The 26273-nt window shown below is 38.1% G+C and overlaps 1 protein-coding gene across 1 annotated transcript; it reads right to left on the bottom strand.

Moving 5' to 3' along the window:
• Positions 1 to 1957: 1957 nt before the first annotated feature.
• Positions 1958 to 26169, bottom strand: SQLE (squalene epoxidase). The gene is made up of 11 exons (XM_026454582.2): positions 24971 to 26169; positions 21203 to 21455; positions 18919 to 19099; positions 17185 to 17281; positions 15358 to 15471; positions 15101 to 15272; positions 12802 to 12897; positions 5938 to 6080; positions 5442 to 5538; positions 3375 to 3462; positions 1958 to 2488 (listed from the first exon to the last, which is right to left on the bottom strand). Exons 1-11 carry the CDS (start codon positions 25259 to 25261, stop codon positions 2296 to 2298), a joined length of 1725 nt encoding a protein of 574 aa, XP_026310367.1. The 5' UTR covers positions 25262 to 26169; the 3' UTR covers positions 1958 to 2295.
• Positions 26170 to 26273: the final 104 nt, after the last annotated feature.

Raw genomic sequence — 26273 nt, 5'->3', positions numbered from 1 at the left:
GTCGTCTCTCCTTATGATTCAAAAATTGTATATTCACCCTGTAAAAATCCCTGTTTGGAAGGTAAGAGATGACTCTGCTCGATATATTAGCTCACCCCCAACAAGCTGGCAGGCACATGGTGATAGCCAGACAAGTAGCAAATGGAGTGGCCACACAATGTGTGTCATGTACCATGGAAGTTTCCTGGTGTCTCACCATCCTCTTCCAATCCCAGATGCCCTGGGGGTCCACAGCATTCCTTCTGTAGGACTGTCTAACAAAGCTGCTCCTTCCAGTATCTTCCTCAGCAACCTGAGTCCTGCCCCAAGTCCCCGTAACTATGTCATTATCCACAGTCCTTTTTGGTAATAGCCTTGCCATAAGCTTAACTCCCTCGAAATCCTAAATCATTTCTGCATGAAAATTACCCTGAAAAGGAAGCTGCCTGTTAGCCTGTTCTCACACTGCTATGAAGGAATGTGGGTGGGGACACAGAGCCACACCATATCACTGCCATCCTACTGTGGCAACTTGAACATCAACAACTTGGATGAGAGCAAGAACGATGTTTCCACCCTGAACCTCTATGGTTATGTCCTCCTCTGGAAAGGAAGGAACAAACCAAACCAAACCAAACCCAGAAGCCAAAATCTGTTTGACAGTCATTTTGCTAGTGGTGGGGGAAGATGCATTGATTTGTAGTCAGGAGGCAAAGTTTGAGTCCTGGTTCTGCCACAAGCTACACCTTGTCCCGCCACAAGCTACACCTTGTCCCAAGCCAGCCCATTGGCATCATCTGTAAATTAGGACTAAAGGATTTCTCAGGTTCCTTCAGTTTTCTCATTTTATGATGTTACTTCTTTTGTCTGAAGGCCTCAAACTCTGATATTGAAGGGAAGACTTGATAGGCTTTGATTATTTCACTATCATAGTAGAAAGGGTTTTCAAGGAGTCTCAATGGAGAACAAGGGTAGCCTCGAATCCTGGCCATGAGGGCATCGAGGCCAGGGCAGAATTTTAAGTGAACTGTTGCTTGGTATGTAGGGAGCTTGGAAGTCTCACCGCCTGCAAAATTGTATGTGGGAACATCTATGTCTCAAAGATACCTTGTTCTTTTTAATTTGTAATCTTGTTAACAATAACCACATGAAGTGAGATCTTTAGTTCTCTGACAAGAAAGCTAACTGCTAAAAAGGCCAGATCTGGGAAAGTGAGTTTTTAACCAGAAAATAGAAGTTTAGGTCAGTTAGATGGGAATCTTACAAAACCACGCAAATGGGTCCACCTTATACTCTGCTAAAACAAGGCTTGCTAGTGATTTGGCCAGTATTTTTCTCAACTGAAAGAACTTAAAAATTGAAATTTTTATTGTAAAAGCTTTATAAGTTATTTTAGCCCTGTTAGAATCTCAAGTAGTAACTTAATTTGCCAGGTTATATTTTACTGCTCTTTCAGAAGTAACAATTTACTTTCATGATATTTGGAGATTTACTTAACTTTTATGATACCCTTTGAACGTCCATAGGCTCTTCAAATTTACTGTAGATAAACCCAGTCAATTCTAACGGATTTTAAGGTATTATACTGGGTATTACAAGTGCTTATTTGTTCACTCACTGTTTCTTGATGTCATTCTGGTTTATAAATGTTATACAGTGGAACTTATAAAGCCCTTGATTGTCCTTCCTGTCAGAATCTGATATTTTTAGAGAACTCAGCAAAGAACCTTTCAGTTCAAACCTGAGTCACAGCCCCAAAATAATATAAATAAGGAATTTTTTTTAAAGAAAATAACCTCATGAAATTGCTTCACTAGAGAGATGAGGAAATCAAGGTGAAGACATTAAGGCAACTTCCCCAGTTGTTTAATAGAACAGGTTTCCCTCTGCACTTTTCATCCCACTTTGGTTTTTTTCTTTTTTCATTATCATGAAGCTATGTAAATGAGCCCACAACAAGAAACAAAAAGACACAAAAGTTCATTCTTCCTTTTATTTTCATGTCCCAACAACTCATCTCAAATACTAAATTCAAAAGAAAAGAAAAACTGTAGTTCTCCTCAGTATTAGCACTAATTTATGGTAAACCATCATTTCTTTTAAATATCTAACTTGTTTTACCCTTCATTTTGCAAATTAAAGCATGTATTTACATATTTATATACAAAAAACTTCAAAAACAAATTAATCCAAATCTGGGTCCAAGAGTTTCCACTTTAGAAGTGGTATGGTACTATGCTATACACATCTCTCCCAGAAGTCTCTTAGGACTTGGTAAGTTCCAAATACTCATTCACAAAGCGTCCCCCTTTTAGCTTAATGAACCTTATACTTCATTTCTGAGTAAATTAGAGGAAATATTACAGAACATGCTTTGTACAAAACAACACCACTACTGAGAAGAGCTCGAGGTTTTGTAATCCAAGGTTCCGACTTAAAGCAAAAATATATGGCATAGACTGCAACAGCAAAGAAATGTCCAATTAAAACTAGAGGGTTAGGAGACAATCTGTAATAGAAAAAAAAATACATATTGGTAAGACTCAGAAACTAAAATTTACTCCAAAGATTCCAATTACATATAATCTATAAAGCTCAACAAACATCCTACGTTTTTTCACCCAAGCACCATAATTCTGTATCAAACATTCTACGTTTTAGAGGACTTCACAAACATGTCTGCATGTTAAGTTTGATGGCAGGAGCAAACTCCCCTGCCCTTTTTTAAAAATATATATAAGAAAAAATACTTAGACTATATCCCTTTCAAAGAAGCTAGTAACTCCTGTAACTCTAGTTTACATAAGTCATGTATTTTTGGCTGTTTTGTTTACTCATCCTGAGATACCATGCTGAAATACCTAGATGGCTTGGTCTGTTGGGATGTAGGGCTTTTAAAATATCAGTATTAACATTCAGATTATAGACTAATGAGAAATGACTCAAAGGATCACTTTGCAGATGAGAAATAACTCGAAAGATTTCACTTTGTAGACTTTCCAGGAATAGCTCCACATATGTCTGTATGTTCAAAACTAATACAGGGTTGTATAAGTCCCTGTACTTCAATGAAACTAATTTCTCAATTAAAATTTCTCAATTATTCCTGGTTCCCAGAGACCAGAACATATGGATAAATCCATAGGCAAAAAACAAGCTTCTATTTTAATCAAGGGTTACAGCTTCCTCTACCACCACCTTTAACTGCTGTTCCCAGAAAGAAAACAGCACTAAATATTGCCTCTCTTCATTTCTTTGGGCCACCTTCTCATTTGGATACTAATAGATAATAAAATATCAAAATGTGTAAGGAAGAAAGATTTGCAGTAATTCATCAACTGAACAGTCCTAAGAAAATCTGGCAGATTTGTATCCTCTGTGCCATCATAACTTACACAGAAAGCAGCCCAACAGGACCCGCAACACATTCACCACCAAGTTTGAAATAAAGGAAACAGGCTTTTCTTAGTTGATGCAGGGAATCTAAAATAAAATTGTAAAAATAATCAAATATGTGTACACACTTCTGTAGGATCCTAATGATATGTCAGAAAAAATGAGAACAAACGCTACATCTTGCAGATAATTTTTAAATATCTAGTCCTAGAATTTCAACTACCAGGATTTCTTTTAAATTCCATAATCAGCATTATGGAAAGTAATATAAATATGAATAAACTTCTTTCTGTTAGTAAATAATTACTAATATTTAGGTCTTGGAAGAGTTGTTTAAAAGGTACTTCCTTGATTTTGCTGTTAATTCATTAAGTGACGCAAAATACTTTGGAAGCTCTTTTTAACACAATTCTAGAAACCAGATTCCCAGTCTCTAAGATGCCCAACCAGTATCTCTAAGCAGTAAATTATCAAGTGAAAAGAAGAGCTGTGAGTAGCGATAAATAGTAATTCCTTGTATCTATAAAGTTTTTAATACCTTTCAAAGTAACTCATAAAACCCTCACCATATCGTATAATCAATTGATAACCTTTTTAACCATTTAGAATCAATGTTCTGTTCAGGTATGCCTAGATTTTTCTTTACAACAGCTTTTTAAAAAGTAAAGGATGCAACAGGTAAACTTTTGCTCCAATAAAGGTCTTTCCTCCTCCAATCTTGTAACTTTTAAAAAATGTTTTGTTGGTAGATTCAAATTCATAATGTAAGAACTCAAGAAGTCAGAAAAGCTTAGAAAGAAGAGCTCAGAAAAACTCTAAATTTAGTTCTTTTTATTTGCCCAAAACTCTAAACTTAGTTCTTTTCTTTTTATTTGCCCAAAACTCTGAACTTAGTTACTTTCATTTGTCCAACCAGCCATTTTAACTTCTATGCCAATTTAGCAAGAGAAATCTGTTTGGAAAAATCACAACCAGTGAGACTGGTGGTTTTGTGGGAGTTTTTTTGGTTGTTGTTGTTTTTTTCCTTAGGAAGAGTTAATGGTTATAGAGGCTACAGAAAGCATTTTTACTGTGTCATCTTTTGTAATTATAACCACAGCACTTACCACGAGGGCCTTGTATGATCTATACAAAGAGCTATGTTGCAGATATACTAGAGTAATGGCATTTGAGTCAATATGTATTCTTGAAAACTGAAAAGCCTAGTTTCATTAACCTACTATTGTATTTAGCTCACTGTATATAGCTCACTGTAGCCTCAAACTCCTGGCCCTAAGTGATCCTCCCACCCTGCCTCCCAAATAGCTGGGACTACAGGCACGCGCCACCATGCCTTGCTAATCTTTTAATTTTTTGTAGAGATGGGTCTTGCTTTATTGTCCAGGTTGGTGTGAAACTCCTGACTTTAAGCGATCCTCCTGCCTTGGCCTCCTAAAGTGCTGGGATTACAGGCATGAATCATCTCGCCTGGCCTCTTTTCCTCCATTTCTAACACTGCTTCTGCTAAGTTGTGTTTTCTATAATATATACATTGACCATGACCTCTCTATAATATGGAAACAGAAACAAAAACACCAAAATAGTCCAAATAAGTAAAGAGTGAATGCATTGTTACTTGTGCTTTTTAACAGGGACAAGATTAACAGCTCATATTCATTTTATAAAATACTACGTTAAAAAGAAATTGAAACTAGTGTTAGGAAGAAAAAGATTATTGCCTTTTAATACATGGCCAAAAACACCTTCCATCACAATCTTGTGTGTGTGGGGACATGAATGATCTAGTCTGCACCAGAGGAATTCAAAATAATGAGTATGTTACTGAGGCATTACTATTAATGTTGTCTAAGGAAATTCCACTGCCTTCCAAACTAAAACTAAAGTTTCCCTTCCAAACTAAAACTAAAACTGTTGCTCAAAATGGAATTTTTTAAAAAACTACCAACTTGGGAGTTAGCAAACTCAGGTAACATTTTTATTTCTGGACAAATCACTAACTTTTTTATTCCTTTCCTATGCTAAAAATCTGCAATTGAGAAATACTCACTAAAAAGTGCTACACTTACCATCTGTGGCAGAAAATAATTCATAAAGAGCTTGAGCAAGAATATTCACAACAAAGGAATGAGATGCTTTTCTTTCCCAGTAAAATGATTTTTTGGCCTAAAAAAGAAATAGCTCATTTATTATATGGTAAGGATAAAAAAGCACAAACTGATGTTTATAATCCCCTCAAACTGACATTTATCCTTCTAAGGACTATCTGCAAGTAATATTGCCTTATGTTTATCATTTACAAAAAAAAAAAAAATCACCTTCAGAGCAATGGGTATATGACACTGAAGCTAAATTTATAGCCACTATGAGCTAAGTGGCCCATAGCAATCCAGTGTTACATAATATTCAAATTTAGAAATTCTCTATGATTCGCAGGTAAGATGCCTAAGAGCTATTATAAAGCTCAGGTTCCTTAGTACAGATCTCCCCATCAGAGCCCCACTGCTCTTAACCCTTAGAAATAAATCCATTTTGAGACATTTTTGTCAAAATAATTGATTTTACCTCAAAAATAGCTGCATCATCATAAAGGTCAGGGATACCCTTTAGCAGTTTTCTCCATAGTTTTATATCTTTAAAAGCAACAGTCATTCCTCCACCAGTAAGTGGATGCCTCATATTGTATGCGTCTCCCAAAAGAAGAACACCTATGAAGAGAGGTAATGAAGATTTTATCTTAGAGCCATCACTTGAGACAAAAAGAAAGACAACTCAATGTATAAAGATTACCGATGTAAGCTAATAATAAGAAAAATGTGAAAATACATGGAAACAAATCATGATTAAAATTTGCTAAGGCAAAAATTCAAGAGTTGTTTGAATCAATACTGTATTGAATCAACGTTGTATTGAATCAACACCTAACAGGTAGCCAGGCACTGGGGACACAGTAATAAAAAGAGTGTGGTCTCTGCCCTCATGAAACTCATATACAAACCTAATGACAAGTCCAACAATGTCAATACATTTCTAAGGCTGCCTTAAAATTAAAATATGAAGTAAATAAAAAAAAATCTACAGGTATCCAGGCATCTACAAGTATCCAGGCATAAAAAGCAAGTCCTCTGGCGATCATCCACCCCCCACAGGGACACTAAAATGAACAACTATCCACAAAGGAAAGCACCTTCATAAGAACCAAAAATCAGCTTGGGTACCAGCTTGGCCAGTGGGACAGAGCACCAAGGGGGTTCCTGGGATCCCTGATTCCAGGTCTGGGCACCTGGACCGCATTTTTGGATCCGTCCTGGGTGAGAGGGGAGCCCACTGTCCTGAAGGGAGAGACCCAGTCTGGCGGCATTCACACCCGCTGACTGAAGATCCCTGGAGCTTGAGTGAACACCAGAAGCAGCCAGGCAGTACCCACTGCAGGCCTGGGGCAGGGGTGGCCATGGGGAGAGGCTGCTGCTTGAGGAAAGGAGAGGGAAGAGTGGGAAGGAATATGTCTCGAGGTTTGGGTGCCAGCTCAGCTACAGTAGAATAGAGCACCAAGGAGATTCCTAAGGTTCCCAACTGCAGGCCCTGGCTCCTAAACGGCATTTCTGGACCAGTCCTGGGCCCCCAGGAACTCAATGCCCCCAAGGGAAAGGCACGAGCCTGGCTGGATTGGTACTGACTGTAGAGCTGTTGAGTCTTGAGGGAACATCAGCGGTGACCAAGCAGTCTTTGCCACATGCCTTGCGCAATACCCAGTGCTGTACTGGCTTCAGGTCTGACTCAGCACAGGCCCAGTGGTAGTGGCCACAGGCATACTTATGTCACCCCTCCCCCCACCAGTTCCAGGCAGCTTAGCACAAAAGGACAGACTCTGTGTTTGAGGGAAAGTAAGGGAAGAGAACCAAGAGTTCTTTTCCTGGTAATCCAGGGAACTCTCCCAGATATTACCCAAGACCATGAAGGCAGTACCTCTACGAGTCCGCAAGGGTCACAATGTTAATGGACTTGGGGTGCCCCCTAATGCAGATACGACGGCTATGTCCAAAGACTTAGATCACAACACTCACTTCCCTTTGAAAACTCAGAAAGCCTTCCCAAGAAGGATGGGTACAAATAAGCCCAGACTCCGAAGACCACAATAAATACCTAACTTGTCAATGCCCAGACATTGACAAACATCCACAGGCATCAAGACCATCCAGGAAAACATAAACTCACTAAATTGACTCTGATAAATAAGGCACCAGTGACCAATCCTAGAGTAACAGAGATGTGAGCTTTCAGAGAATTCAAAATAGCTGTTTTGAAGAAGCTCAACAAAATTCAAGATAACACAGAGAAGGAACTCAGAATGCTATCGGATAAATTTAACGAAACAACTGAAATTGAAAAGAATCAAGCAGAAATTCTGGAGATAAAAAATTCAATTAACATACTGAAGAACACGGCAGAATCTCAACAGCAGAACTGATCAAGCAGTAAGCTTGAAAACAGGCTATTTGAAAATACACAGAAGAGACAAAAGAAAAAATAATCAAGAATGAGGCACACCTACAAGATCTAGAAAATAGCTTCAAAAGAGCAAATCTAAATTCTTGGCCTTTAAAAGGAGGTAGAAAGATCAGGGTAGAAAGTTTATTCAAAGAAAAAATAACAGAGAACTTCCCAAATCTGGAGAAAGATACCAGTATTTAAGCACAAGGCTACAGAACACCAAGCAAGGATTGGTGAGTGATTTAATCCAAACAAGACTAGCTCAAGCCATTTAATAACCAAACTCCCAAAGGTCAAGGATAAAGAAAAGATCCTAAAAGCAGCAAGAGAAAGGAAACAACAAACAATGGAGCTCTAGAGCAAGTGATCCTCCCACCCTGCCTTCCAAATAGCTGGGACTACAGGCACACGCCACCATGCCTTGCTAATCTTTTAATTTTTTGTAGAGATGGGGTCTTGCTTTATTGTCCAGGTTGGTGTGAAACTCCTGGCTTAGTATGTCTGGCAGTACATAGTATCATTGTGCTTTTGTATGTTTCCTATGGAAACATACAGTATGTCTGGCAGCAGACTTAGTGGAAATCTTACAGGCCAGGAGTGAGGTGCAAGACACACTGAAAGTGCTGAAGGAAAATAACTTTTATCCTAGAATAGTATATCCAGAGAAAATATCCTTCAAACATGAAGAAGAAATAAAGACTTTCCCAGACAAACAAAAGTCGAGGGACTTCATCAACACCAGACCTTTCCCGCAAGAAATGCTGAGGTGAGTTCTTCAATATGAAAGAAAAGGACATTAACAAGCAGTAAGCAATTACATGAAGGTACAAAACTCACAGAAGTTAAAAAGCAAGGGGGATAAAGTTAAAGTGTAGAGTTTTTATTAGTTTTCTCTGTTTGTGGAATCAGGTGTCATCAGTTTAAAATAATGGGTTATAAGATATGATCTGCAAGTTTCATGGTAATTTCAAATCAAAAGCCTACAAGAGATAGGCAAAAAAATTAAAAGCAAGAAATTAAAACATACTACCAGAGAAAATTACCTTTACAAAAAGGAAACAGGAAGGAAGAAAAGACAGCAAAACAACCAGAAAACAAATAACAAAATGGTGATAGTAAGTATGTACTTACCAATAATAACATTCAATGTAGATGGACTAAACTCTTCACTCAAAAGGCATAAAGTGGCTTAATGGATTTTAAAAAAGAACCAACGATCTGTTGCCTAAAATAAACACACTTCACCTATAAAGACACACAGACTGAAAATGAAGGGATGGAAAAAAACATTCCATGCAAATGGAAACCAAAAAACAGCAGTAATGATACTTACATCAGCAAAATAGATTTCAAGACAAAAACTATGAAAAGAGGCAAAGGTCATTTTATAATGATGAAGGGGTCAATTCAGCAAGAGGATGTAACAATTCTATATGCACCCAATACTGGAGCACTCAGACATATAAAGGAAATATTATTAGAACTAAGGAGATAGACTCCAATACAATCATGGCTGGAGACTTCAACACACCACCTTCAGCACTGAATAGATCATCCAGACAGATAAACAACAAAGAAACACCAGACTTAATCTGGACTACAGGCCAAAGAGACCTAACAAATATTCACAGAACATTTCATCCAACAACTGCAGAATACACATTCTTCTCCTCAGCAAATGGATCATTCTCAAGGATAGCTCATGGGTAGGCCATAAAACAAGACTTAAAAAATTCAAAAAACAATTGAAATCATATCAAGTATCTTCTCTGACCACAATGGAATCAAACTAGAAATGAGTAATATGAGGAACTTTGGAGACTATACAAACACATGGAAAATTAAACCATATGTTCTTGAATGACCAGTGGGTCAATGAAGAAATTAAGAAGTAAATACAAAAATTTCTTGATAGAAATAAAAATGGAAAGACAACATATAAAACCTGTGAGACACAGCAAAAGCAATACTTAAAGGGAAAGGGAAAGTTTATAGCAGTAAGTGCCTACATCAAAAAAGCCGGAAAATGTCAAATAAACAACCTAACAGTGCATCTTAACCAGAAAAGCAAGAGCAAACCAAACCCCAAATTAGTAGAAAATAATAAAGATCAGAGCCAAAATAAATGAAATGAAAAAAATACAAAAGATAACAAAATGAAAAGTTGGTTCTTTGAAAACATAAAATCAGCAAACCTTTAAGACAAACTAAGAAAAAAGAAAGAAAACCCAATTAACTCCTTTTCCTATTCCTATGTCAGCAAATGGCTGGCAAAACTATCTATGCCAGAAACCTGGAATTTACATCAAGAGATTTCACTCTCTTATTACAATATCCAAATCATCACCATGTTTTGTAAATTCTACATCCTAGATATTACCCAAATTTATTCATTACCTTTCATTTTACAACCCTAGTTCTTGCCTTTTATCATCACTGACAGAATAATTAAATAATCTTAATATATGTTTTACTGGACTTTCCTCCAAACCATCCTCCAAAAAGTGTCAGAGTATATTCCTGAAATAAAAGTCTAATCACGCCACTGCCTCATTAAGAAAATTCCGTTTACAAAAGTATCAAAAAAAGTAAAACACTTAGGAATAAATTTAACAAAAGAAATGCGAAACTTATACTCTGAAAACTACAAAATATTGTTGAAAGAAAGAAACCCTTACCTTTCAGTCAAGGGAATTTTGACCACAATGACAAGAAAATTCACTGGGGAACAAATAGTCTTTTCAACAAATGATACTGGGACAACTGAATATCCACACACAAACAAATCAAGCTGGACCCCCTCCTCTCAACAGACACAAAATTTAACTCAAAATGGATCAAAGACCTAAACTAGAGGTAAAACTATAAAACTCTTAGAAGAAAATATGGGAGTAACGGGCCAGGCATGTTGGCTCACACCTGTAATCCCAGGACTTTGGGAGGCTGAGGTGGGTGGATCACCTGAGGTCAGGAGTTTGAGACCAGCCTGGCCAACATGGTGAAACCCCATCTCTACTAAAAATACAAAAATTAGCTGGGCATAGTGGTGAGCACCTATAATCCCAGCTACTCGGGAGGCTGAGGCAGGAGAATCGCTTGAACCCAGGAGGTGGAGGTTGCAGTGAGCCAAGACCATACCATTGCACTCCAGTCTGGGCGACAAGAGTGAAACTCCATCTCAAAAAAAAGAAGACAGAAAATATAGGAGTAAATCTTTTTGACCTTAGATTGGACAAAGCCTTCCTAAATATGGCATTGGAAGCACAAGCAACAAAAGAAAAAATAAACATGAAAATTTAAACCATTTGTACTTCAATGGAAACCACCAAGAAGAATGGAAAGAAAACCCACAGAATGAGAAAAATTTTGCAAATCACATATCTAATAAGGGACTTGTATCTAAAATATAAAAAGGACTCTTGAAACTCAACAACAAAGAATTTTTAAATCTGCCCAATTAAAAAAAATGCAAAGTCTAAATATACATTTCTCCAAACAACAAATGGCCTATATGCATATGAAAAGATGTTCAACATCATTATCTACGAGAGAAATGCAAATCAAAAGCACAATGATAAAAGGCCTAGTTCACACCTACTGCGATGGCTATACACACAAAGATAATACAAGTGTTCACTCATTGACAAGGATGTGGAGAAATTAGAACTCACACATTGCTAAAGGGAATGTAAATGGGACAGCTATTTTGGAAAACAAGTCTAGCAGCTCCTCAAAAAGTTAAACATGAATTACTATATAATCCAGCAATACCACTCTTGGGTATATACCCAAGAAAAATGAAAATATATGTCCACACAAACACTCGCATACAGATGTTCATAGCAGCATTGCTTGTAATAACCAAAAAGTAGAAACAACCCAAATATCTATCAGTTGATAAATGGCTAAACAAAATGTAATATAGCCACACAATGGAAGATTATTTGGCCATAAAAACAAATGAAGAACTGAAACATGCTACAACATGAATGAACCTCAAAAACATTTTGCTAAATGAAAAGCCAGTTCCAAAGGGCTTTACTATAGAATGCCTTTACGAAACATCCCAAACAGGCAAATCTAGACACAGAAAGTAAATTAGGGGTAGCCTACGGCTAAGTGTTGGGAGGAAATGGGGAGTGAATACCAATGGGTTTCTTTGGGCAAGATAAAAATGTTCTAAATTTGATTGTGGTGGTGATGCACACACACTGTGAATATACTAAAAAAATCACTGTACTGTACACTTTAAATGGGCAAACTGAATGATTTGTGAATTACACATCAATAAAGTTAATAACAAAAAAACACTTCAAATGACTTTCTATTGTCTGAAAGATTAAATGCTAAACATATATCCTATCTGTCTACCACTCTGACACTCACCCTATGCTCCTGCCATAGGAAACTACTTGAGTTCCTTGAAAGTACCACCATTTCTCAGCCCTTGGCAGTGTTATTCCATCTACTTAGAAGTTCCTCATCTTACTGTCCACCTCATGAACTCCCACTTATCCTCCAGGTCCAAGGTCCTTTGTTTCCACTGTTTCCTGAACAATGTCCTCCCTAACTACCCCTCCCACTTCACAAGCTTCCCTCCCTGCTCTGCACACTCCTTGACACTGAATCTGTGGGTTTTATTACAAAATTTATCAACAGTGTTGTAAAATTATCTGTCTACATTCCTAAGTAGAAAATTGCCTTCTCTAGGTCAAGGTCAGTTTTTTACCTGTTGTTTCCCTGACTAGCGCAATACACTTCTATACACTCAATGTTAATAACTAAATAGATCATAAAACTAATTTTGGTATTAATAATGCACTAATCCACAGTAACAAACTATCTGTCCCAGATGTTACTCGTAACAGTATAAATGTAATCATGTATTTGTCATTTGGAATATTGATTCCTTTATAAAATAATACCAAAAAATAATACCTCGTTTGTTCACTGATGAAGGAGGAAGGAAGCTTGCTGGCATGGACCTCAGACGAGAATTCTCAGTGGCTTCTAAGAATGGTTCTTTCAGGTGATCTGCAATCAATCCCACCCACCCAAAGAACTGGGTTATAACACTTCAATTTCAAAGTATCACATATTTTCTTATCAAATATAAACAAATGCCTACCATACATCTGTTATGGTTGTTACATATATCCCTTGTGATAAATCAAGAACTAATTATTTCATTAATAAAATTATTCATTAAGCACTTAGCTATTAATGCTAAGGAATGACTAAGGAATCTAAGAAAACATTAATATAAACACACATACAACTGAATGAAAAAACAATGAGGCAAATTCAGATGACATGAAACAGGGAGAAAACCACCCACCTTTCTTCCAAATGTTAACAGACTGTCATATTTAATATTTAATGTATTATAATCTATATATTCTGGTAATAATCAGATGAAATACACTACTAATTCGCAAACAGCTGGAGGGTATGTACACTAGAGAAAGAATTCGATTTAGAAGCACAGGCCAGCCCTACCTCGCTGAGCTTCAGTTTCTTCATCTCTAAAAATGAAATGGTTGGATTAGCTCATCTCTGAGGTACTTGCAAGCAAGCTTTAAATTTCTGTGCTACTTATATAGAAAATGAACTGTCATACAATTCGCAGTGTCATCTGGGAAGAGAGTAGCAGAAGCCTCTGTTGAAAATTATTCCATTCATATAAGGGGTAGAATCTTGGTAATCTAACTAATACTAATATAAACCTACCAATGGTTTCTCTCCATAATTTCAGGGCAGTCTACTCCAATTAACCTCTGGATTGGGAAAAAAAAAAATAAGAAAAAGAAAAACCACCACATTTACAATAAAAGAAAAATAAACGCTAAAAATATCAGGCAATGGACAACCCTTTTCATAAAACTTCGTAATTTCCCCATCTGAAGGCTTCAAAAGTGGCTTAACTAAATGAAAATTCATTGAAATGTTTCCATGTATGTGTTGAAAATGTCATTATTTAAAATCTAAGTTTACCCACTTCATTTCACTTCATTTCTGTTAATAATTTGTGACTAATGTGGTTTCACTTAGTTTAAAAAATAACTGGAAAAAAAAACAGAATATTTAAACAAAATGTACTCATACCAAAAATAGTTTCCTATTGCTCCAGTCATATCATAATTGACAATCAGGGTTTCCCTTTAATTTTATCAAAATTTTTAAATTTTTTTTACATTTCTTTCCTACAGCATCCCATTCTCAAAAAAAAGATCCTAAATACTGTACCATGAAAACTTGAGAATTGTGAAAAAGTAATTTTTATTAATGTTTTAAGAAAGATATCTAAATTTCCTTTGTATTCAACTCAAAACCAGTATGACCCTGAAGATCCCTTACAATTCTCATGTTCTGCAGACAGGACGTGTCTGTTCGAAGAGGCAGACAGACAGACCTGATATCAACCCTGGTTCTGCCACTACTAGTAGTTTATACTTGGAGGAGCTAACTAATCTCTCTGAACCTTAGTTCTCCCATCTGTAAAATGAGAATAATGATAATGCCTACCTCACAGAGTGGTTACACAGATTAAATGAAATTGTTTGCTAAACACTTTATAGTAAGCATTCAAGAAATGGCAGCTATCATTACTACAAAAACCAAGCACAAAAATATTCAGGTGTTAAGAGATATTTAAAGAATTCAGAGACAGATTCCTGTCCAGAGACAACCTTTAAAAATACCATATATGCCAATAAAAACAATTATTTTTAAAAACTATGCTATTACCTGACAAAAACATATTGAAACTTTTCTTTTTTTTTTTTTTTTGAGATGGAGTTTCGCTCTTGTTGCCCAGGCTGGAGTGCCATGGCACGATCTTGGCTCACCACAACCTCCGCCTCCCGGGTTCAGGGGATTCTTCTGCCTCAGCCTCCCAAGTAGCTAGAATTACAGGCATGAGCCACCACGCCCAGCTAATTTTGTATTTTTAGTAGAGACGGGGTTTCTTCATGTTGGTCAGACTGGTCTTGAACTCCCGACCTCAGGTGATCCACCCACGTCGGCCTCCCAAAGTGCTGGGATTATGGGCATGAGCCACTGTGTCCGGCCGGAAACTTTTCTATTTAATTTGGAGTTTGTTTTGCTTTTTTTATGTGCTAGTTTAAGTAGTTCAGTTCCAGCATATCTGGTTGACTGGATGAATGTTTCACCTGCCATCCTTATCTCTGGCCTATTTTAGACACCTTTTGTAAGAACTGAAGATGCCATTTCTTACCAGGTATTTGCGGGTAAATTTTTTCAACCATGTATTCTCTTAAATTCCTCGGCATTTCTCCTCTAACATCAACAAGTACTCGAGTTTCACTGGATGAAATCTGGTAGATGAGAACTGGACTCGGGTTAGCTAAAATAAGTTCAGCATGATTTGCTTTAAACTGTGGTGCATTCTAAAAAAAAAAAAGAAAATGTTTTAATAATTTTCAAATTTCAAGTTTATTTTACTGAAATTACAATAATACACTCCTACAGTACCTTCATAAGAAAGCCAACAAAATGAGATGATACAGAAACTTTATTGGAGATCAGGCTTTTCCTGAACTTGGAGAAAAGCCCATCTGCAACAACAGTCAATGGAGCGTGGAGTTCCTATAACAGAAATGAAGACTGCTCAGTTTAGTAGTCGGAAACACACAGTAAAAAAAGCCATTCTTACAAAATGTGCATGAAGAGATTTAAATATATTATCAGATAGCATTATAGAGGGTAGCTGAAGGTAATACTATTGAAGAAACTGTTATGTGGGCTTCAGATAACGCATGAGCAGTGTTTAGACACTTCCTCTGAGTCGCTGAGGATCATCTCCCTTTGCAGCCCTCCCATGCAAACCATCTGGGATTACTCTCCACTTTGAAAGACAATGGGGGAAACAACTACAAGGCAGGCATGTAACACAGAGCGTGAATCTCATTACAAATTCCAGGGACTAGCCAGATTCTTTCATTCTAAAATTCTCTAACTTCATATAGTGCTTTTAGTCAGCAGCAAGGGCTTAGAAGAATTTTTGTACAAATGACTACATGTATTTGTAATACTATGACATAAGCAGAGAAAACATTCCAGTCGCCACCATTAGAGTACAATTTCTAAGAGGTGGTAACCCAAAAACATTCCAGTCACCTTCATCAGAGTATAATTTCTAAGAGGTGGTAACTCGAAAACATTCCAGTCACCTTCATTAGAGTATAATTTCTAAGAGGTGGTAACCCGAAAACATTCCAGTCACCTTCATTAGAGTACAATTTCTAAGAGGTGGTAACCCGAAAACATTTCAGTCACCTTCATTACAGTACAATTTCTAAGAGGTGGTAACCCTATGGGGAGCAGTCCAGAATTACGTGTTTTTTACTACAATAAACTTTTTTTAAAAAAAGGATAAATTGGCCGGGCATGGTGGCTCATGCCTGTAATCCCAGCACTCTGGGAGGCTGAGGTGGGCGGATCACCTGAGATTGGGAGTTCGAGACCAGCCTGACCAACATGGAGAAACCCCGTCTCTACTAAAAATACAAAATTAGCCAGGTACGGTGAAACGTGCTTGTAATCCCAGCTACTCGGGAGGCTGAGGCAGAAGAATCACTTGAACCCGGGAGGCGGAGGTTGCAGTGAGCCGAGATTGTGCCATTGCACTCCAGCCTGGGCGACAAGAGTGAAACTCCATCTCAAATAAATAAATAAATAAATAAATAAATAAATAAAATAAAATAAAATAAAATAAAAGGACAAATTGTTTTGAAAAAGATTCTCTCACTGTTGCCTGAGTTAAATTGCTCATTTTATCTGAATCATTTCTTTTATGTTGAATCTTGCCTTCTTTCCCCTACTAGTTCCCCTCTGCTTCTCTGCTGATGTATATTACTCAGTTTCAAAAGTATTCATATTAGTTCTGTTTAAAAAGCTTTTTGTGTAGCCTTCTGAGGTCCTCTAAAGAACAATGTGTTGCAATCTGAAACCTATCCTATTGTATAGGGCTTAGAAATAACTCAGTCCATTTGAAAAATAACACAGGCTGAGTATCTCTAATCCAAAAATCTGAAATCCAAAACTTTTTGAGCAGCAATATGACAAAGAAAATACTCATTGGATCATTTGAAACTTCAGATTTTCGGATTAGAGATGCTCAATTGGTAAATACAATGCAAACATCTGAAGAAAATAAAAAATCTCAAACACTTCTGATCCCTAGCATTTCAGAAAGAGATACTCAACCTGTAAACTGGCATGCCTACTTTTTTAAAGCGGTAAGTGAAAAAGAAGGAAAAACAACATCTCTTAGAAGAGGTGACATTTGGTATTTCTCACCTTGATATCTCCAGTCTCTTTATCCTTGTACTGAACTCCCATCACAGCATCATCTTCCTCTAATAACTGTAACACAACACCTTCAATAAACTTTGCACTAAAGAATAAAAAAAAATATATTTCTAAAGCAGCACATTTCAGCAATTTAAATTAAATTACTTATCTCCAGTTTATCCATATAAACTGGATATGCATGTGTGCGCAAACATGTGTCCAATGTGTGGTTTTTATTTTCTAATTTATCAACATTTAATACATATTACTAATGTAATGATTTTAAAAGTATCTTAAAAAGTAACATTGGATTTTTATCTTAATTTGTTAAAAAATAAAATATAGGCAGAGAAACTTCACATATCCTCATACATCGATACACAGAGGGGAAAACAAGAATTGGAATGCATCCTGCAAACCGTTAAGAGTAATTATTTCTGGCCGGGCGTGGTTGCTCACACCTCTAATCCCAGCACTTTGGGAGGTCAAGGTGGACAGATCACAAGGTCAGAAGCTCAAGGCCATCCTGGCCAACATGGTGAAACCCTCTCTCTACTAAAAATACAAAAATTAGCCAGGCGTGGTGGCGGGCACCTGTAATCCCAGCCACTCGGGAGGCTGAGACAGGAGAATCGCTTGAACCCGGGAGGCAGAGGTTGCAGTGAGCAGAGATCACGACACTGCACTCCAGCCTGGGTGACAGAGCAAGACTCTGTCTCAAAAAAAAAAAAACAAGGGTAATTATTTCTAGTCAGAAAGATCACAGGTAATTTTTATAATCTTTGTATTTGGGAGTATTTTTCCATTTTCTTTTTTTTTTTTTTTTTCTTCTTGAGACAGAGTCTCGCTCTGTCACCCAGGCTGGAGTGCAGTGGCGCAATCTTGGCTCACTGCAACCTCTGCCTCCTGGGTTCAAGCAATTCTCCTGCCTCAGCCTCCCACGTAGCTGGCTGCAGGCGCGTGCTACCACACCCAGCTAATTTTTTCATATTTTTAGTAGAGACGGGGTTTCACCATATTGGCCAGGCTGGTCTCGAACTCCTGACCTCGTGATCTGCCCGCCTCAGCCTCCCAAAGTGCTGGGATTACAGGCATGAGCCACAGCACCGGGCCATATTTTTTCATTTTCATACAGTGAACATACTCTTCTTCCATGGATATCAAGTCTTTTCAGTCCAAAAAATAAGTCCACTTACTTCTTCACTTGCTTTGTCAATACTTTAGTCTATGTCAATCACATGAGGGTTCTCATGCTTAAAACTTCTTCAATTAGTGTTTTAAAGGTTACTGGTAAATATAAGTTAATAATCAAGAGAAGAAGCCAGTCCTAACAGACTGGGTCTTTAGTGAGAATGAAACAGGGATTTCTCCTTGCAGTTTTATATCCTGACTTCTAATAGAAAGTATCATAACCACAAACCTCAACTCCAAAATGTGCACAAATGGACTTATGCCTTAGTTACAAATATATCCTCTAAACTCCAATCACATAAAAATATATAATTTTCATTTAGTCAAAGGAGAACTCTTCATAGTTCTATGTCAAAGGAAAATTCTCTATATGATATTCTCAACAAAAGCACTGAATATCTAACACTCTTCTAACTGATAGTTTAATATACAGATGTTCTAGACTATGCCCCAAAAATTCATTAAAATTTATAAAATCTTATTTGTACAAAGGTCAAATTTAAATGTATTGATTCTTTAGTAATTATATATTTGAAACTGTGGTCTTACTTGGGCTCTGCCATAGCTGCTTTCCGGAGACTCATGATGAATCTTCCGTGATGGAAAGCTCTTCCACTCTGCACTTGATTGTTTTCTGACAGGGGGAAAGGAATCTGAACCTCTGATTTGCTTTCCTGATCATGAATCATGTAACCATTTATAGCCTGGGCATCAAGACCTTCCACTGTATCTGCAAAACAATCGAGTTCAAAACAATCAATTCTGTTAACACACTCAGAGTTAAACTAAGAACCAAGGAGGACATACACACATCAAAAATGAGTCTCTGCCTTCAAATCTGGAAAACCAAACAAAATTAATGTAACTATTTCAGAAACGATGATGGCTTCTGGAGGTCAATGAGAGTCTTGGCAAATCTGTAATATCATTTAAAGATAACAACATAACTATTTCAGGTCTGTACTTCCACTTCACTTCAGCAAGAAAATGCAACAGGAAATAAATCACAATCCTCTCCTGAGTAAACCTATTCTGCCATAATGACATAGGAACACATTCAGTCCTTCTTAACACTTTTTTTCAATGTATGAATATGTAGATTTATCACCAAAAAAAAAGAAAAAGAAAAAGAAAATAAAACCAGTATGGAAACTCAAAAAAACCCCAATTTATCTATAAAGACTGAATATATGAAAAAGTAGATTTTCCAAACCAAATGGAAAGGGTAGAATTATCCCCCAACTGTTGATGATTACATACTATCCATCAAAATTGACTCAGGACAAACTGCAAAGAACTTTTTAGTACATCAAATAATTTAAATGGCAGCAAACAAAACACTGAATTCATCAGAATCATGTAAAAATTGCTTTCTTAAATCTGAAGCAGCAAAAGAAGTTGAAAAAGAAAAAACTTTCAATAGAAAATATAACTAAGTGCCAACTGAAAATTAGAAAGTTTAAAAATTAATTTTAAAAATAAAAGCTAAAACAATACTTTGGGAAAGACATATGAAATAGAACAAAAGATTAATATGTGTATACATAATAAAATTTACTCATTAAAAACCACTGGAAAAATATTAAGATGCCAATAGTAATGGACAAAAACGTGTGGATGGTTCATATAAAGCAATACAGAAACAGTGAACAAATCAGAAAAAATGTTCAAATGATAAAAAAAACAACTAAGTAAAAATTAAAACAATAGGACACCATCAAAATCACTGATGAGATTATGATAAAACTGATAAATTCATATATTACTGGTGATACTATAAACTAATATTATATTTTAGAAAATATAACAATAATTATCAAGAACCATGAAGACATTAGCATCCTTCGATGTAATCATCTTAATCTTGGAAATCCATGTAAGAAATTCATCCTAAAGATATATTTAATAATCTTTAAAGTTACACGCAAGAATAGGTTCACTATAGTGTTACCTAAAAAAGGATAACTGAAAATAACCTAAAGTTAAGTAGGTAAAGTTAAGTTTGAAAAGTGAAGTATATTATGAAGTCAACTGAAAAACTACTATGTTTGGGCTTAAAATGATAATGACAAAGAATGGTTAACAGTATTGGAAATACGTTTATGTCAAGTGAAAAAGTGGACTCTAGGATATATATTAGTGACATAAAATGTTTAAATATGGTATTGACTGGATGTTTGTGTCCTCCCAAAATTCCTAAGCTAAAACTCTAATCCCCAATGTGATGATATTTGGAGATGGAGCCTCTAGGAGGTGATCAGGTCATGAGGGTGGATTCTCATGGTAAGTGCCCTTGGAAAAGGAGACAGGGGAGGGCTTGCTTCTTTGTCTCTCTCCCACCTTCCCCACCCCACCCTACCCCACCCTACCCCACCACCCCATCCCCACACAAAGTAGGCAATGAATAAATCTTTCCTAAATGAATAGCCAGTGCTTAAAAAGCACTGGTTGAATGGATGAATGGTGTTTAAATAAGATTCTACGTAATAACACTGTAACAAGTATACAATACATTCTCTACAAATGACAGTTCCCTTCACCTTTCACAAAATTTAATGCCCTCATTCTAGGATTTATCAGTCCTTAATTTTGACCATTACAGTCTTTTGGCCATGTTATTATATCTCATTAAGTCTAATTCACATGTAATCATACTATTAAATACTTATTTTATCCTTTGCTCTCATTTTCATGCAAATTTGTTGGTAAATAAGTATAGAAAATGTTATAAATGAAAATAAAATGGAGTACCTTCTTACTGGTCATAGGATGGTCTAAATGAAGAGTGCTTGTTTATACCACGTAACTCTCCTAAAAATCAATATGAACCTACCTCCAAGACCAAGGTCTTTGAGAACATGATAACCACCTGGCTGCAGGAATTCTCCAACTATTCTGTCAGGCTCTTTTAAGTCTCTCTCGATTACTGTCACCTTTCTTCCATCTCTGGAAAGCACTGCTGCCAAAGCAGAGCCAAGCACGCCAGCTCCCACGATGATAACTTCTGGGTCATTTTGAGAAGATGTTGATGTAGAGGCAGCTGCTCCTATTAAGCTTGTTTCTGAAATATTGGTTCCTTTTCTGCGCTGTTTGAAAAAAAAAAAAAGGTAAACTATGTATCCAAATCTGTTAGATTCAAATCTGCTACTACTATGTAGACACACTGGACTTTCGGATCCTGGGCTAAAGCTAGATACTAAACATTATCAAACCAAACAAATTGTTACATTTTAAAATCTAGATAATATATAATAATCAATGATATCAAAATATTCGTTAAATAAAAGTGTGTCATATTACCCCAATAAAATTAAATATTTATTGTTTTCCAAACATGATATTTGGAAAATGTTATACAGACATATTTAGAAATCCACACTGGGCCGAATATAATAAATGCTCATAAGGGACTTCAAAGACTTCTTATAGGGCAAACTGTATCATTAATAACTAAATTCTTCAAATATATCCTGGGAATCAACGAGATGCAAATCACTTACAACTTCTGATTTGACTTCATCTTACAAACTATTCAGCACCTTTTAGATAACTTCTTTTTGTTTGTTTGTTTTTTGTTTGTTTGTTTAAGACTAAGTTTCACTCTACTTGCCCAGGTGGAGTGCAATGGTGCAATCTCGGCTCACCGCAACCTCTGCCTCCCGGATTCAAGCAATTCTCCTGCTTCAGCCTCCCGAGTAGCTGGGATTATAGGCATGTGCAACCACGCCCAGCTAATTTTGTATTTTTAGTAGAGACGGGGTTTCTCCATGTTGGTCAGGCTGGTCTTGAACTCCCAACCTCGGGTGATCCGCCTGCCTCAGCCTCCCAAAGTGCTGAGATTACAGGTGTCAGCCACCGTGCCTGGCCTTAGATATTTTCATTATTCATCTTTATTTTCTCTTTCTGGATTTTCATTGGAAAAATCTATCTCAATTTAATATCACTTTTATATGACTAAACGATTGTCAAATCTTGCCTACCGATCTATTAATTGAAGATTATCTAAATAAAATTACAAGAGAACAAATAACTCATACTGACCCTTAGGATTTGACTTGTTTACAATTTTGGTCCTTAACATATAAGCACATATTTAATTTATCCCTCCTTTTTCCCCATGCTGATACTCTAAGAGATCCTAGTCAAACAGTTGGTCCCCAACAAAGGAACAAGGAAAAACATTAAACCTATCACTGGCTGAACTGACAGCAAAACTTTAACTTTGATTATAAAAAGATGCAAAGTCTTGTTTGGAGAGATTTATGACCACTGAGAATAATAGTGCACACTGGCTTTTTAAAATGAACAATTCAATTTTGTAGTATTTCTTCTTGGTAGGTAGATTCACACATTTGAATACATTTCAGATACAGAATTGCAAGGAACCACCTTCCTTGAGTTCTCTGACCTTAATGATTAAGGTAAGACTAAATGCCATTTGAAGGGGTTTTTAAAAACTTACCAAGCAAAAAGGAAGAAGACGAAGCCTAAAATCCTTTAGAGCTTTACTCTGTGATTCTAATATCCACCCAACATTCTTTTACCTCTATAATGGACTGGGAATTATGTCTATTCCTTTTATTACATAATTTCTCTTAGAAAAATACTTTTCTGTCCTTTACTACAGAAAGATGTCAATATTCTACTCTTCCCATTAGTATGTCTTAATGGCCAGAACTGACTATATTTAAATTACTATAGAGGACAAGACAAGCCCCTTTTGTCATCTTAACCAAAAATGTGTTTCTTCATAAGTTTTTCCTGTTTTATACACACACACACACACACACACACGCACACACACACACAGACACCCTGAAAGGAGAGCTCTGGAGGAAAACAGGCCTTGCAGAGCCTCATCAGTAGAGTAAGCACTAATGGGAACTTAGTACTCAATAGATCACAATCTAACAACTCCCTGGTTCAAAAAAAATAAAGACAAAGCCTGGGGCATTCACAAAATGGAACCAGTATTGATTGCTGATAACCCAATTTTCCTACTCCAAAATTTCTCTACACAGCATGAAAACAGGAACAGCATTCCAGCCACCTGAACTACAGCTCAGTGACCTTAAGGGAAATGATCTCAGACCACAATACGAAAGAGTTCAAATTGAACATTAAGGATTCCCTCTCCCTCCTTTCCCATTCCTCAAACCCATTCACCATGTCACTGAACTCAGCGCTACTCAGAAGGCTCATCCTAAGAGATGTATATTATCTCTATACTAATATTAACAGCTACTATTATTAGGCGGTTATAGACTAGGTATTAACTACCAGCAAGGGTGGTGCCATTCCCAGCTAATGGAAGAGGTAACAGATTCTCACAGAAATTAAGCAATTTGCCAAAGATCTCACATTCAGAAATGGTGGCGCAAAAATTTAAAAAGCAAGTGTGGGTTTACTGCTATAGTCTCTTGCCTGATAGTCCTGCTTCCATTCTTGTACCCCTACAACCCATTCACCATACGGTAACGGTAACGGCAATGTTCTTTTTGGAAAGTAAAAGTCAGGCCGGGCGCGGTGGCTCACATCTGTAATCTCAGCACTTTGGGAGGCTGAGGTGGGCGGATCACTTAAGGTCAGGAGTTCGAAACCAGCCTGGCCAACATGGTGAAACCCTGTCTCCACAAAAATACAAAAAAATACAAAAAAAAAAAAAAAAAAAAAAAACTAGCCGGGAGTGGTGGCATGCACCTGTAATCCCAGCTACCTGCGAGGCTGAGGCACAAGAATCGCCTGAACCAGGGAGGCGGAGGTTGCAGTGAGCCGAGATCATGCCACTGCATTCCAGCTTCGGCGACAGAGCGAGACTTTGTCTCAAAAAATAAAAAATTTTTTTAAAAAAAGTAAACATCAAATAATGTTACTCCGATGCTTAAAATCCTCCAGTGCTCTTGGAAGAACTCCTGGGAAAAAGTCCAAACACTCATTGCCAACATGCCCTAAATGATCTGGCCCAAACTACTCTCCCCTCATCTCCTCCCCGTGGCCGCCGCTGCTCCCTTTGCAGGAATCCCAACTACACCTGTATTTGAACAGCTGGCCTTTGCGTTAGGACATTACTGCAAGCATTTACTCAATGCTCCAATATTCGGGGGAGGAGGAATTTGGACCCAATGCCTCAAAATGTTGAGCATTTTCCTTCTGCCTGCTTTTCAAACTGTTCTGTCACTTTCCCCAGTCAGCTGTCACTTCTTACGAGTACTGGCCTTACCCGCAGCACGTTTCTTTCTCCCTCAGGCACAAATCCAATCCTTACCCAAGAATTTTTAAAAACTTTTCCATCATGGAAAGTGGTTGTTCTCCTCCTTCAAAGTGAAATTCTAATGTTTCATTCCATCTTTCATAATCAAATCAATATCCAACCTCCATCTGAGGCTCAACCAATGCTAAATGAAACGAATGTTTTCATTCATTCTTAAGAAGGTCAAAGATGTAACCAAGGCACAGCAAAGAGTTTAAACTAAAAAATACATGAGAATTTATACAAGCACTAACCTACCGCCTTTTGCCCTTTAAATAAAACTTACATTTGAGCGAACTCAATCCTACTTCTACGTAAGACATTCATCTGCCCGCTTTGAAATCAACCTACCCTCCTGGCCTCGAGCTGCTCCTTATTTTCTGATTCAGCGGGGGACTTGGCCCAGAAGAAGCCAATGAAAGGCAGAGCTGAGAGAATATCCGAGAAGAGGGCGAACTGGGAGCCGCTCTGCTGGCGCCCGAGGAGACCCCCGTTTCGGTGGCGACAGCGGTAGGAGAGCACCAGGCCCAGCGAGAGGAACACCAGCACGCACAACAGGACCTCCCTGTTGGCCAAAGTGATGAAGTCCCCGCACTTCTTATAAAAATAGGTGAAAGTGGCAATGCCCAGAAAAGTCCACATGGTTCCACGGCTTCTTTGGTGGCACCGGTCAAGGCGGAGATTCTCTGCTCGGGAGGGTTTAAGGTTCTCCCCAAAATGCCGTACCAAGAGGAGCACGAAGAGCCGGCCAGACTCCACTAAACAGCGTCCCAAGACGAGAAGTCCGATCAGACCAGTTTTTAAAAATCATATAAAGTTAGTGTAAAAGTATGTTAAGCCAAGTTGTACAGGACGTAGAAAGCAGTATTTAAAAATCGCCTGCTGGAACAGCTCCCGAGCAGACTCGCTCCTCCTCGCCCAGGCAATCCAGATATTCCCTTTTTTCTTTTTTGATGGTGTTCCCTGGGCGGTTGCTGCGGGTGATGGATAGATACTCTTCTGATACTGGTTCTTCGTGCTATAATTTCTTTTCCCACCAACAGCAGGTGCCCTTTCGGAAGGGAATGGGAGTGAAGGGAGGGTCACAGAAACACCTCTGCACTGGGGGAAACGCGGTCTCGCCTCCGGCTACAGCGACGGCTAGCAGCGACCGGAAGGCACAGGGGCTGCGGGCCGGCGCGGGCTCAGAGGCTTCTTTTTCCGCGGACTGTGACGCTGCACAGCCCAACCTCGGAAAAACGCCTGCGCCGCCGCCTTCTCCAACAAAAGATGGCCTCGGACTCAAGAGTGCGGCTCCAGGGCAGTGCAGCTCCAACCTCGCGACTTAGAGGCTTCCCACTTCGCAGGCCCCCAAACCCGCCAACTGCGACTTCGCTTCCCCACCGACGAAAGGCGGTTTCCAGGGGACCTCCCTCAGACGGCGGCGACGGCTCCCGACGGCCTCCTCATCAGCATCCCTCACGGGCGGCGGCTTTTCCCAGCGCGGCGCAGCCGCAGGAACCAGAGTGATCGTCGCGCGCCCCCGCTCGCCTCCCGGCTCCACGCGCCTCAGCCGCCCGGGCTGGCTCGCCCCAGGCGAGGGACCAAGGGGCGGGCCTCAGGCGCGAGTCCGCCCGTCCCGCGCACTCCGCGTGCTGGCCCCGCCCCCCACCCT

Source organism: Piliocolobus tephrosceles, chromosome 7 (assembly GCF_002776525.5).
Source record: "Piliocolobus tephrosceles isolate RC106 chromosome 7, ASM277652v3, whole genome shotgun sequence".
NCBI classification, from domain to species: domain Eukaryota; kingdom Metazoa; phylum Chordata; class Mammalia; order Primates; family Cercopithecidae; genus Piliocolobus; species Piliocolobus tephrosceles.
Note: the sequence above shows the minus strand (reverse complement) of the source record. Positions and strands in the feature narration are given on the sequence as shown.